Below are 13,767 nucleotides of genomic sequence, written 5' to 3'. Positions count from 1 at the left end.
TGCTGGTGTGGGTGTTCACATTTCACTTTGAAGGAGAATGCATTTTCTCCAAGTTGATATTTTTGTTTGATTAATGATTAGTCAGACCAACTCCTTGTGTCCTTGTGGATATAAAGAATGAATACACGTTTCAACTATTGTTTGATATTATGACAAATTTCACAACAATGTTGAAGCCACAGCTATAGACAGACACTGTGGGGTCCGTCTCAAATGGCACCCTAATCCCTATAGCGCATTACTTGAGCCCTATAGGCTCTAGTCAAAAGTAGTGCACTATATAGGTAATAGGGTGCCATTTGGGACACACACCTTTCTCACAAAGTTGCAATACAGCTGCATCTGCGGCAATGGAAGAAAAGGGTCCTTTGACCCCGAAATCAGGAGGAATACAGCCTTTTGGACAAAGCGGCCATTTTGTAAATACTGTACCATCAATTGACTGACAGGGATATAACCTCAAGCATAGACCTCCTCTGTCTCAGGTGTTCAGAATGTAACCCACCGTTTGGAGGGTTCAGAGAGTGAAACATCAGCTACAGATGTAGGATCCCAACGCACTAGAAGACCAGTTCTTAAAGCCTTTAGTCGTATCCTTATTCTAGTCCTCCTCTGTTCCTCTGGTGATGTAGAGGCTAACCCAGGCCCTGCAGCCCCCAGTATCACTCCTACTCCCCAGGAGCTATCATTTGTTGACTTCTGTAACCGTAAAAGTCTTGGTTTTCTGCACGTAAATATCAGAAGCCTCCTCCCTAAGTTTGAGTTATTCACTGCGTTAGCACACTCCGCCAACCCTGATGTTCTAGCAGTGTCTGAATCCTGGCTTAGGAAGGCCACCAAAAATTCTGAAATTTCCATCCCCAACTATAACATTTTCCGTCTAGATAGAACTGCCAAAGGGGGTGGAGTTGCAATCTACTGTAGAGATAGCCTGCAGAGCTCTATCATACTATCCAGGTCTGTGCCCAAACAGTTTGAGCTTCTACTTCTAAAAATCCACCTTTCCAGAAATAAATCTCTCACTGTTGCCGCTTGCTACAGACCCCCCTCAGCCCCCAGCTGTGCCCTGGACACCATATGTGAATTGATTGCCCCCCATCTATCCTCAGAGTTCGTACTGCTTGGTGACCTAAATTGGGATATGCTTAACACCCCGGCCATCCTATAATCTAAACTAGATGCCCTCAATCTCACACAAATTATCAACGAACCTACCAGGTACAACCCTAAATCCGTAAACATGGGTACCCTCATAGATATCATCCTGACTAACTTACCCTCTACATACACCTCCGCTGTCTTCAACCAGGATCTCAGCGATCACTGCCTTATTGCCTGCGTCCGTAACGGGTCCGCGGTCAAACGACCACCCCTCATCACTGTCAAACGCTCCCAAAAACACTTCAGCGAGCAGGCCTTCCTAATTGACCTGGCCCAGGTATCCTGGATGGATATAGATCTCATTCCGTCAGTAGAGGATGCCTGGTTGTTCTTTAAAAGTAATTTCCTCTCAATCTTAAATAAACATGCCCCATTCAAAAAATACAGAACTAAGAACAGATATAGCCCCTGGTTCTCCTCAGACTTGACTGCCCTTGACCAGCACAAAAACATCCTGTGGCGTACTGCATTAGCATCAAATAGCCCCCGCGATATGCAACTTTTCAGGGAAGTTAGGAACCAATATACACAAGCAGTTAGGAAAGCAAAGGCTAACTTTTTCAAACAGAAATTTGCATCCTGTAGCACTAACTCCAAAAAGTTTTGGGACACTGTAAAGTCCATGGAAAATAAGAGCACTTCCTCCCAGCTGCCCACTGCACTGAGGCTAGGAAACACTATCACCACCGATAAATCTACAATAATCGAGAATTTCAACAAGCATTTTGCTACGGCTGGCCATGCTTTCCACCTGGCTACCACTACCCCGGCCACCAGCTCTGCACCCTCCGCTGCAACTTGCCCATGCCCCCCCCCGCTTCTCCTTCACACAAATCCAGACAGCTGATGTTCTGAAAGAGCTGCAAAATCTGGACCCCTACAAATCATCTGGGCTAGACAATCTGGACCCTTTCTTTCTAAAACTAGCCGCCGAAATTGTCGCAACCCCTATTACTAGCCTGTTCAACCTCTCTTTCATAACGTCTGAGATCCCCAGAGATTGGAAAGCTGCCGCGGTCATCCCCCTCTTCAAAGGGGGTGACACTCTAGATCCAAACTGTTACAGACCCATATCCATCCTGCCCTGCCTTTCAAAAGTTTTTGAAAGCCAAGTCAACAAACAGATCACCGACCATTTCGAATACCACCGTACCTTCTCCGCTATGCAATCCGGTTTCCGAGCTGGTCATGGGTGCACTTCAGCCACGCTCAAGGTCCTAAACGATATTATAACCGCGATCGATAATAGACAGTTTTCATTGACCTGGCCAAGGCTTTCGACTCTGTCAACCACCGCATTCTTATTGGCAGACTAAATAGCCTTGGTTTCTCAAACGACTGCCTCGCCTGGTTCACCAACTACTTCTCAGATAGAGTTCAATGTGTCAAATCGGAGGGCCTGTTGTCTGGACCTATGGCAGTCTCTATGGGGGTGCCACAGGGTTCAATTCTTGGGCCGACTCTTTTCTCTGTGTATATCAATGACGTCGCTCTTGCTGCTGGTGACTCTCAGATCCACCTCTACGCAGACGACACCATTTTGTATACATCTGGCCCTTCATTGGACACTGTGTTAACAAACCTCCAAACGAGCTTCAATGCCATACAACACTCCTTCAGTAGCCTCCAACTGCTCTTAAACACTAGTAAAACTAAATGCATGCTCTTCAACCGAACGCTGCTTGCACCCGCCCACCCGACTAGAATCACTACTCTCGACGGGTCTGACCTAGAGTATGTGGACAACTACAAATATCTAGGTGTCTGGTTAGACTGTAAACTCTCCTTCCAGACTCACATTAAGAATCTCCAATCCAAAGTTAAATCTAGAATCGGTTTCCTATTTCGCAACAAAGCCTCCTTCACTCATGCTGCCAAACATGCCCTCGTAAAACTGACTATCCTACCGATCCTTGACTTCGGCGATGTCATTTACAAAATAGCCTCCAACACTCTACTCAGCAAATTGGATGTAGTCTATCACAGTGCCATCCGTTTTGTCTCCAAAGCCCCATATAATACCCACCACTGTGACCTGTACGCTCTTGTTGGCTGGTCCTCACTACATATTCGTCGCCAAACCCACTGGCTCCAGGCCATCTATAAATCACTGCTAGGCAAATCCCCGCCTTATCTTAGCTCATTGGTCACCATAGCAACACCCACCCGTAGTCTGCGCTCCAGCAGGTATATCTCACTGGTCATCCCCAAAGCCAACACCTCCTTTGGCCGCAATTCCTTCCAGTTCTCTGCTGCCAATGACTGGAACAAATTGCAAAAATCTCTGAAGCTGGAGACACTTATCTCCCTCACTAACTTTAAGCATCAGTTGTCAGAGCACCTTACCGATCACTGCACCTGTACACAGCCCATCTGAAATTAGCCCGCCCAACTACCTCATCCCTATATTGTTATTTATTTTGCTCATTTGTACCCCAGTATCTCTATTTGCACATCATCTCTTGCACATCTATCATTCCAGTGTTAATACTAATTGTAATTATTTTGCACTATAGCCTATTTATTGCCTTACCTCCATAACTTGCTACATTTGCACACACTGTATATATATGTATTTCTGTTGTATTTTTGACTTTGTTTTGTTTTACCCCATATGTAACTCTGTGTTGTTGTTTTTATCACACTGCTTTGCTTTATCTTGGCCAGGTCGCAGTTGTAAATGAGAACTTGTTCTCAAATGGTTTACCTGGTTAAATAAAGGTGAAATAAAAAAAATAAAAATAAAAATTTTGACCAGTATTGTCGTAGCAAAATAATCCTGCAGCAACAGGATTTTAATGTTTAGTCCATAATGTTGCTACATGAAAAGTGCAATACTGATGACCCCCTAGAATCAAATTAGCATAACAATACAAAATCCCCATAAAAATCTGTCTGTTTCTGTGTCACAGCCGGCCATGGCCAGGAGCCCCATAGGGTGGCGCAGAATTGGCCCAGCGTTGTCCGGGTTAGGGGAGGGTTTGGCCGGGGGGATTTCCTTGGCTCATCGCGCTCTAGCAACTCCTTGTGGCGTGCCAGGCACCTGCAAACTGACTTCGGTCGGCAGTTGAACAGTGTTTCCGCCGACACATTGGTGTGGCTGGCTTCCGGGTTAAGCGAGCAGTGAGTTAAGAAGCAGTGCGGCTTGGCGGATCATGTTTGGAGGACGTATGACTCGACCTTCGACCTTCGCCTCTCCCGAGCCCATTGGGGAGTTGCAGCAATGAGACAAGATCATAACTACCAATTGGATATCACGAAATTGGGGAGAAAAAGGGGATAAGTATGTTTAAGCTGGAGATATGTTTTTTTGCATGGGCTGCATCTCAATCCACTAGCGGTTTGTCAGACCATGAAACATCCAGAAAATCGGTTTTCTCATGAAAACATCTTCAGAGTCCGAACAGTTTGGACTAGAAATTCATATGACCCCACTATGGAAAACTGAGACTCTCACAAACACGATGGTGTTCTCCATTCTCTCTACAACCCACAAGCCTTGCAAGACTTGTCTGAAGGTAACCCAGTACCGGGGCGAATAATTCATGGAGGTGAATAGAGCATTTCCATGTAAAAAGGTATATGGGTTATTCCACGGTAAACCGGTATTCATTTTTTTTCCTGAGCTTTCTTATACAGTACCGGTCAAAAGTTTGGACACACCTACTCATCAAGGGTTTTTCTTTATTTTTACTATTTTCTACATTGTAGAATAATAGTGAAGACATCAAAACTATGAAATAACACATATGGAATCATATAGTAACCAAAAAAGTGTTAAACAAATCAAAATATATTTATATTTGAGATTCTTTAAATAGCCACCCTTTGCCTTGATGACAGCTTTGCACACTCTTGGCGTTCTCTCAACCAGCTTCACCTGGAATGCTTTTCCAACAGTCTTGAAGGAGTTCCCACATATGCTGAGCACTTGTTGGCTGCTTTTCCTTCACTCTGCCGTCCGACTCATCCCAAACCATCTCAATTGGGTTGAGGTCGGGGGATTGTGGAGGCCAGGTCATCTGATGCAGCACTCCATCACTCTCCTTCTTGGTAAAATAGCCCTTACACAGCCTGGAGGTGTGTTGGGTCATTGTCCTGTTGAAAAACAAATGATAGTCCCACTAAACCCAAACCAGATGCTAAATTCTAAATAAATCACAGACAGTGTCACCAGCAAAGCACCCCCACACCATAACACCTCTTCCTCCATGCTTTACGGTGGGAAATACACATGCGGAGATCATCCGTTTGCCCACACCGCGTCTCACAAAGGCACGGCGGTTGGAACCAAAGTCCAAAAGACAAATTTCCACTGGTCTAATGTCCATTGCTCATGTTTCTTGGCCCAAGCAAGTCTCTTATTGGTGTCCTTTAGTAGTGGTTTCTTTGCAGCAATTCGACTATGAAGGCCTGATTCACACAGTCTTCTCTGAACAGTTGATGTTGAGATGTGTCTGTTACTTGAACTCTGTGAAGCATTTATTTGAGCTGTAACTCTAATGAATTTATCCTCTGCAGCAGAGGTAACTCTTTGGTCTTCCATTCCTGTGGCGGTCATCATGAGAGCCAGTTTCATCATAGCGCTTGATGGTTTTTGCGACTGCACTTGAAGAAACTTTCAAAGTTCTTGAAATATTCCGTATTGACTGACCTTCATATCTTAAAGTAATGATGGACTGTCGTTTCTCTTTGCTTATTTGAGCTGTTCTTGCCATAATATGGACTTGGTCTTTTACCAAATAGGGTTATCTTCTGTATCCACAAATTAACTTTTAAGAAGGTATACCTGTTAATTGAAATGCATTCCAGGTGACTACCTCATGAAGCTGGTTGAGAGAATGCCAAGAGCGTGCAAAGCTGTCATCAAGGCAAAGGGTGGCTACTTTGAAGAATCTTAAATATAAAATATATTTTGATTTGTTTAACACTTTTTTGATTACTACATGATTCCATATGTATTATTTCATAGTTTTGGTGTCTTCACTATTATTCTACAATGTAGAAAATAGTACAAAATAAAGAAAGACCCTTGAATGAGTAGGTGTGTCCAAACTTTTGACTGTTACTCTATCTCTCAGATATAGGACAGACACTTCAAAATATAAGTCGTTTTGATTTATTTTGTTTTGCCATGTATGAATGTGTCATTCAATGCGTTTCTATGTGCTAATAGCAGTAAGGACAAATTCAATGTTTCATCCTAAAATTCTAAATCAAATAGCTAAATTATCCATGGTATGACCATCTTAAAACAATTCCATATATTAGTTTAGTAGAACCGCCCTCCCCCAAGGTTTGGACTATAACTGTGTGTGCGGGTTTTCAGTGAATTTATGTAAATCACAAAGCTCACCTACATTTCCTGGAAAATTCTCTGCAACAAAAGAGTGATCAGATTAAGACGACACTACACCTTTGGCCAATAGACTTGCCAGCAACCTGCAGAACCTAACCGAGCATCTGACATTAACAGACACCACTAGTTCCTGATACCAAAGTAAGCGAAATACATGTCTAAAACAACTGTCTTGGGGAAACAGATCCAGATGTACATGAAGATCGTTGAAGTCAACTGGAAAAATTATCTCAGGTGGGGGGGGGGGGGGGGGGGGGGGTCGAGGGAAGTGGGGCATTTGGGGATAGACGGTGGTAGATGAAGGAGATGGAGGTAGAGGGGGAAGTGGGGGTATGTGGGAGAGTTGTTTCAGGGGATCTAATCTAAGAGTTATGAATGATTTAACGGCATGATGAGATGACTGGAATGACAATATAGGAGGACATAAAGCAGAAGCCAGGTAGGTATCTTTTATAATATAGTGTGTTACCTCTTTCTGATTTTTCTAAACACAAATACATGCTTAGGACACATTTAAAGATGAAGATTAAGATCACCTTATTAATCAATTGTACACAAGGTCCAACTAAAATTTGACTTCCGCTTCATCCCAACGCCTCAGAAAGACACACGGAGAACTGAATGGTACATTGAATGTGTCAGTGTGGTGACTGATGAATTAAGATGAAAACATAGTTGTGTTAGAGTCCTCAAATTAAAGCTCTGTGATTTATCCTACACCTTTTCTTTTCCTCTTCTCCTCATCAGCCCCTCTGTCTTTAATTAGTACCAGGGGAAAGAGAACGAGGGAATGAGAGATGAGTGGCCTGTCAGTTTCGCTTTCATTATTTATCTACAGTATCTATCTGAGGTGACAACCTGTGTCCCAAATGGCACCCTATTCTCTTTATAGTGCACTACTTTACACCAGGGCAGGGCCCATAAGGCTTTGGTCAAAAGTAGTGCACTATGTAGGGAATAGGGTGCCATTTGGGGCACAGTCCTGGTGTATAATATCTACTAATTAGACTTTCCTTTGGCAACGACCGATGGCAGCATACTGCCACTCGCCATTTGTCTATGACTGGTGGAAATGCAAATTAGTGGCTGTGATTTTAAAGTGTAAAGCATCACTTCTCTTTAATGATGGATAATATTTTCTTAGTTCTATATTTTGCTGCCGTGTTGCTACGGCCCATAGATACAGAGGAATGTGACGTGAATTAAAAGTGACCAATGTTGTAAAGCAAAGGTAAAAGTGAGAATCAGAGGCGGTGGTGTAGTGGTGCATACTGGAGAAAAGTATTTGATCCCCTGCTGATTTTGTACGTTTGCCCACTGACAAAGAAATGATCAGTCAATAATTTTAATGGTAGGTTTATTTGAACAGTGAGAGAGAGAATAACAACAAAAAAATCCAGAAAAACGCATGTCAAAAATGTTATAAATTGATTTGCATTTTAATGAGGGAAATAAGTATTTGACCCCCTCTCAATCAGGAAGATTTCTGTCTCCCAGGTGTCTTTTATACAGGTAATGAGCTGAGATTAGGAGCACACTCTTAAGGGGAGTGCTCCTAATCTCAGCTTGTTACCTGTATAAAAGACACCTGTCCACAGAAGCAATCAATCAATCAGATTCCAAATTCTCCACTATGGCCAAGACCAAAGAGCTCTCCAAGGATGTCAGGGACAAGATTGTAGACCTACACAAGGCTGGAATAGGCTACAAGACCATCGCCAAGCAGCTTGGTGAGAAGGTGACAACAGTTGGTGCGATTGTTCGCAAATGGAAGAAACACAAAAGAACTGTCAATCTCCCTCGGCCTGGGGCTCCATGCAAGATCTCACCTCATGGAGTTGCAATGATCATAAGAACGGTGAGGAATCAGCCCAGAACTACACGGGAGGATCTTGTCAATGATCTCAAGGCAGCTGGGACCATAGTCACCAAGAAAACAATTGGTAACACACTACGCCGTGAAGGACTGAAATCCTGCAGCGCCCGCAAGGTCCCCCTGCTCAAGAAAGCACATATACAGGCCCGTCTGAAGTTTGCCAATGAACATCTGAATGATTCAGAGGAGAACTGGGTGAAAGTGTTGTGGTCAGATGAGACCAAAATCGAGCTCTTTGGCATCAACTCAACTCGGCGTGTTTGGAGGAGGAGGAATGACCCCAAGAACACCATCCTCACCGTCAAACATGGAGGTGGAAACATTATGCTTTGGGGGTGTTTTTCTGCTAAGGGGACAGGACAACTTCACCGCATCAAAGGGACGATGGACGGGGCCATGTACCGTCAAATCTTGGTGAGAACCTTCTTCCCTCAGCCAGGGCATTGAAAATGGGTCGTGGATGGGTATTCCAGCATGACAATGATTAAAAACACACGGCCAAGGCAACAAAGGAGTGGCTCAAGAAGAAGCACATTAAGGTCCTGGAGTGGCCTAGCCAGTCTCCAGACCTTAATCCCATAGAAAATCTGTGAAGGGAGCTGAAGGTTTGAGTTTTCAAACGTCAGCCTCGAAACCTTAATGACTTGGAGAAGATCTGCATAGAGGAGTGGGACAAAATCCCTCCTGAGATGTGTGTAAACCTGGTGGCCAACTACAAGAAACGTCTGACCTCTGTGATTGCCAACAAGGGTTTTGCCACCAAGTACTAAGTCATGTTTTGCAAAGGGGTCAAATACTTATTTCCCTCATTAAAATGCAAATCAATTTATAACATTTTTGACATGCGTTTTTCTGGATTTTTGTATTGTTATTCTGTCTCTCACTGTTCAAATAAACCTACCATTAAAATGATAGACTGATCATGTCTTTGTCAGTGGGTAAACGTACAAAATCAGCAGGGGATCAAATACTTTTTTCCCTCACTGTATATTGGTCTTTCACAGTCAGGCCAACCCAAGCTGTACTGTACTGTGTAAGTGGGCTAATAGTAGGCCTACTATTGAAACAGATAAATGAGTCAGAAATTCACAGGTTGTTGTTGTTCGAAGTCCACAACAATATGGTTAAACCACATCAGGAGACCACTTTTGAGGGCTGGGAAAAATCTAATAAATGTAGTGCAGGCACCTAGCACTGTTGTTTGGTTAGCAGTGTTTCTGTAGCACATGAGATTCATGGATTCATGCAAATAATCATTATATCATTCTGCCAAGCAAGCATAGACTACTTTGTAGCACATTAACATTTAATGAATGTTTTTGGGAAGGCTTTTCCATCTACCAGAAGATGGTTAGGCCTATCATTAGCATTGCTATATTTTCCTGTTCCTTAATTGTTTGAAACCTGGACGCTTTAATTCATATTATGAGGCATGTCTTAACTTGCTTCAAAGTAGCCATTAGCCAAAATCCCACCATAGAAACGTGGAGGCAATTATGCTATTATGCGTTCTCCTGTTCTATTGGTTTTCTTTCAACTTTCTTTCACTGTCGAGTAGCCAAAGGTATCGTAGTCATATTAGCAACCCATGATAGTTGTTGCATCTCCCCTCTTTCTATATTTCTAACGATGTTCCCATCATGAAACCGTTTGCATGTGCAGTAGAACAGTGTTTTCCCGCAAATTGCCTTTTGGAACATTGGCGCATAGGCCTACCACTGTGTGCACATCGCTGCACTGAAAAGGTGAAGAAATAATAGTTTATCAACATTTTAAGCTAAACATTCCGATCTGTTCCATCAGCCTTATTCATTGATACGGCGTATACCTCCACTACGATACTTTTATATGCATTGTGGGGATTAAGAAGTGAGTATATGCAATGCCCACTGAAACATAAGTGGGCACATGGCATACTAAAAGTATTTAGTCAGCCACCAATTGTGCAAGTTCTCCCACTTAAAAAGATGAGAGAGGCCTGTAATTTTCATCATAGGTACACGTCAACTATGACAGACAAATTGAGAAAAAAAAATCCAGAAAATCACATTGTAGGATTTTTTATGAATTTATTTGCAAATTATGGTGGAAAATAAGTATTTGGTCACCTACAAACAAGCAAGATTTCTGGCTCTCACAGACCTGTAACTTCTTCTTTAAGAGGCTCCTCTGTCTTCCACTCGTTAACTGTATTAATGGCACCTGTTTGAACTTGTTATCAGTATAAAAGACACCTGTCCACAACCTCAAACAGTCACACTCCAAACTCCACTATGGCCAAGACCAAAGAGCTGTCAAAGGACACCAGAAACAAAATTGTAGACCTGCACCAGGCTGGGAAGACTGAATCTGCAATAGGTAAGCAGCTTGGTTTGAAGAAATCAACTGTGGGAGCAATTATTAGGAAATGGAAGACATACAAGAACACTGATAATCTCCCTCGATCTGGGGCTCCACGCAAGATCTCACCTCGTGGGGTCAAAATGATCACAAGAACGGTGAGCAAAAATCCCAGAACCACACGGGGGGACCTAGTGAATGACCTGCAGAGAGCTGGGACCAAAGTAACAAAGCCTACCATCAGTAACACACTACGCCGCCAGGGACTCAAATCCTGCAGTGCCAGACGTGTCCCCCTGCTTAAGCCAGTACATGTCCAGGCCCGTCTGAAGTTTGCTAGAGTGCATTTGGATGATCCAGAAGAGGATTGGGAGAATGTCATATGGTCAGATGAAACCAAAATATAACTTTTTGGTAAAAACTCAACTCGTCGTGTTTGGAGGACAAAGAATGCTGAGTTGCATCCAAAGAACACCATACCTACTGTGAAGCATGGGGGTGGAAACATCATGCTTTGGGGCTGTTTTTCTGCAAAGGGACCAGGACGACTGATCCGTGTAAAGGAAAGAATGAATGGGGCCATGTATCGTGAGATTTTGAGTGGAAACCTCCTTCCATCAGCAAGGGCATTGAAGATGAAACGTGGCTGGGTCTTTCAGCATGACAATGATCCCAAACACACCGCCCGGGCAACGAAGGAGTGGCTTCGTAAGAAGCATTTCAAGGTCCTGGAGTGGCCTAGCCAGTCTCCAGATCTCAACCCCATAGAAAATCTTTGGAGGGAGTTGAAAGTCCGTGTTGCCCAGCGACAGCCCCAAAACATCACTGCTCTAGAGGAGATCTGCATGGAGGAATGGGCCAAAATACCAGCAACAGTGTGTGAAAACCTTGTGAAGACTTACAGAAAACGTTTGACCTGTGTCATTGCCAACAAAGGGTATATAACAAAGTATTGAGAAACTTTTGTTATTGACCAAATACTTATTTTCCACCATAATTTGCAAATAAATTCATTAAATATCATACAATGTGATTTTCTGGAAGTTTTTTTCTCATTTTGTCTGTCATAGTTGACGTGTACCTATGATGAAAATTACAGGCCTCTCTCATCTTTTTAAGTGGGAGAACTTGCACAATTGGTGGATGACTAAATACTTTTTTTCCCCACTGTACCTGCGTACAGGGTTGGGGAGTAACTGATTTAAATGTAATCTGATCTTTTTTTTAAACTGTAACTGTAATCAGTTACGGTACAAGCAAAAATATTGTAATCAGATTACAAATACTTTTGAAAAACTAGATGATTACTTTTTTAATTTAGAACAGTGTTAGCATAAAAAATTATATTATGACACCTTTCTGCTTTCTCTGTGAAAAAGTGTAAGTTTGTTCCAACTGAGCGAGTCACAAGACAGAGATCACTATGATGTCACCAAATGCATTTGCTGGATCCTTTTTGTCTTCTTCTAATGCCTCTTAAGGGAAAAGTAATCCCAAAATAACTGAAAATAGTCAGATTATGTTACTGAGTTTGGGTAATCCAAAAGTGATGTTACTGATTACAATGTTGGACAGGTAACTAGTAACTGTAACGGACTACATTTAGAAAGTAACCTACACAACCCTGCCTGCGTATACCCTCCACTACACCACTGCTCAGAGGTGATGGTCAATGGAGATGTGTTGTTTGAACAAACGCATGCACACAGACACACACACAAACACATACATATATACATACACACACACACACACTCTCTCCTACCTGTCCGTTCTTCTTCAGGTCAGCCCACATGCTGGTCCCGTCTCCGCCCCTCATCAGAACATGGTAGGTGAAGAAGTAGATACCAGGTAGAGGACAGGTGAACTTCCCAGTACTAGGCTCATAGTAGTTCCCTACATTGGTCACCACATCATCAAACTTCAACACCTCGCTGCCCTCGTGCTGTTTCCTTAGCCCTGCATAAAAGGCGATCTTGGGGCTGTAGAAGGAGGGGACATAACCATTAGGTCCAGGGCCGGGAGGCCCCTGTGGCCCTGGCTTGCCTGATTCCCCAGGGGGTCCTCGGGCGCCTGGAGGACCAGGGATCCCAGGGACCCCGCGGTACCCCGTTTTCTTCCTCCCAGGGTATTCCGGTTGGGGGGACATGGCTGTCAGCTCCTGGCCTGGTTGGGCAGTACTATACGGGTCACAGACCATTCTGCAGCTCCCCAGCATCTCATAATGGGTCCCCCCGCCGCCACTTCCTGGGTTAGCTCCTCCCCCTTTGGTGATGTGGACCAATAGGGGGATGGCGATCAGGAGGAGTAGGACCATGGCCACGCCCATGGCGGCTCCGATGGCACGCTTCCGACGGCTGAACCGAGAGGCGGCCAGGGTCAGAAAATCCTCCTCCCCCTTAGACGGAATAGTACCGGGTGCCAGGGTGCACTATAGATAGACAGAATATGAAAGATTGGAAGGAAGGTATGGAGAGGTTTGGTTGCTGTATGTATGTGGTGCTCTCAGACTAGGCCAACAGGTGTCAGCAGCCAAGAGAGAGGGTCCGTTGAGACAACATGGGTAGAATGTGGGAGAGAAAAGGAAGAGATCGATGACGAAGGGAAGAGAGGAACAACAGGAGAGAGGGGGATGACGAAGAGAAGAGAGGAACAACAGGGGAGAGGGGGATGACGAAGGGAAGAGAGGAACAAACAGGAGAGAGGGGGATGACGAAGGGAAGAGAGGAACAACAGGAGAGAGGGGGATGACGAAGGGAAAGGGATGGTGAGGGAGCAGGATTTCATTCTTTTAAAACCTGCAGTCAGTGTTCAGACAATGCTATGTTGTAGTTTAAAATCTGCAGTCAGTGTTCAGACAATGCTATCTTGTAGTTTAAAATCTGCAGTCAGTGTTCAGACAACGCTATGTTGTAGTTTAAAACCTGCAGTCAATGTTCAGACAACGCTAAGTTGTAGTTTAAAACCTGCAGTCAGTGTTCAGACAACGCTATGTTGTAGTTTAAAACCTGCAGTCAGTGTTCAGACAACG

The 13,767-nt window shown here is 43.8% G+C and overlaps 1 protein-coding gene across 1 annotated transcript in view; it reads right to left on the bottom strand.

The window, feature by feature from the left end:
• The window catches only part of LOC311121673 (complement C1q-like protein 4), a gene marked incomplete at both ends in the record, with an annotated part of 39,150 nt that extends 26,085 nt beyond the window's left edge, over positions 1-13,065 (bottom strand). Inside the window, one exon of the mRNA XM_084196132.1 lies at positions 12,502-13,065. Within this exon, the coding sequence (XP_084052258.1) occupies positions 12,502-13,065 (564 nt within the window). The remainder of the gene's footprint in view (positions 1-12,501) is intronic.
• Positions 13,066-13,767: the final 702 nt, after the last annotated feature.

Source organism: Coregonus lavaretus (assembly GCF_964263955.1).
Source record: "Coregonus lavaretus genome assembly, contig: HAP1_SCAFFOLD_1973, whole genome shotgun sequence".
Taxonomy (NCBI): Eukaryota; Metazoa; Chordata; class Actinopteri; order Salmoniformes; family Salmonidae; genus Coregonus; species Coregonus lavaretus.
This window is presented reverse-complemented; position numbering and strand designations above follow the sequence as displayed.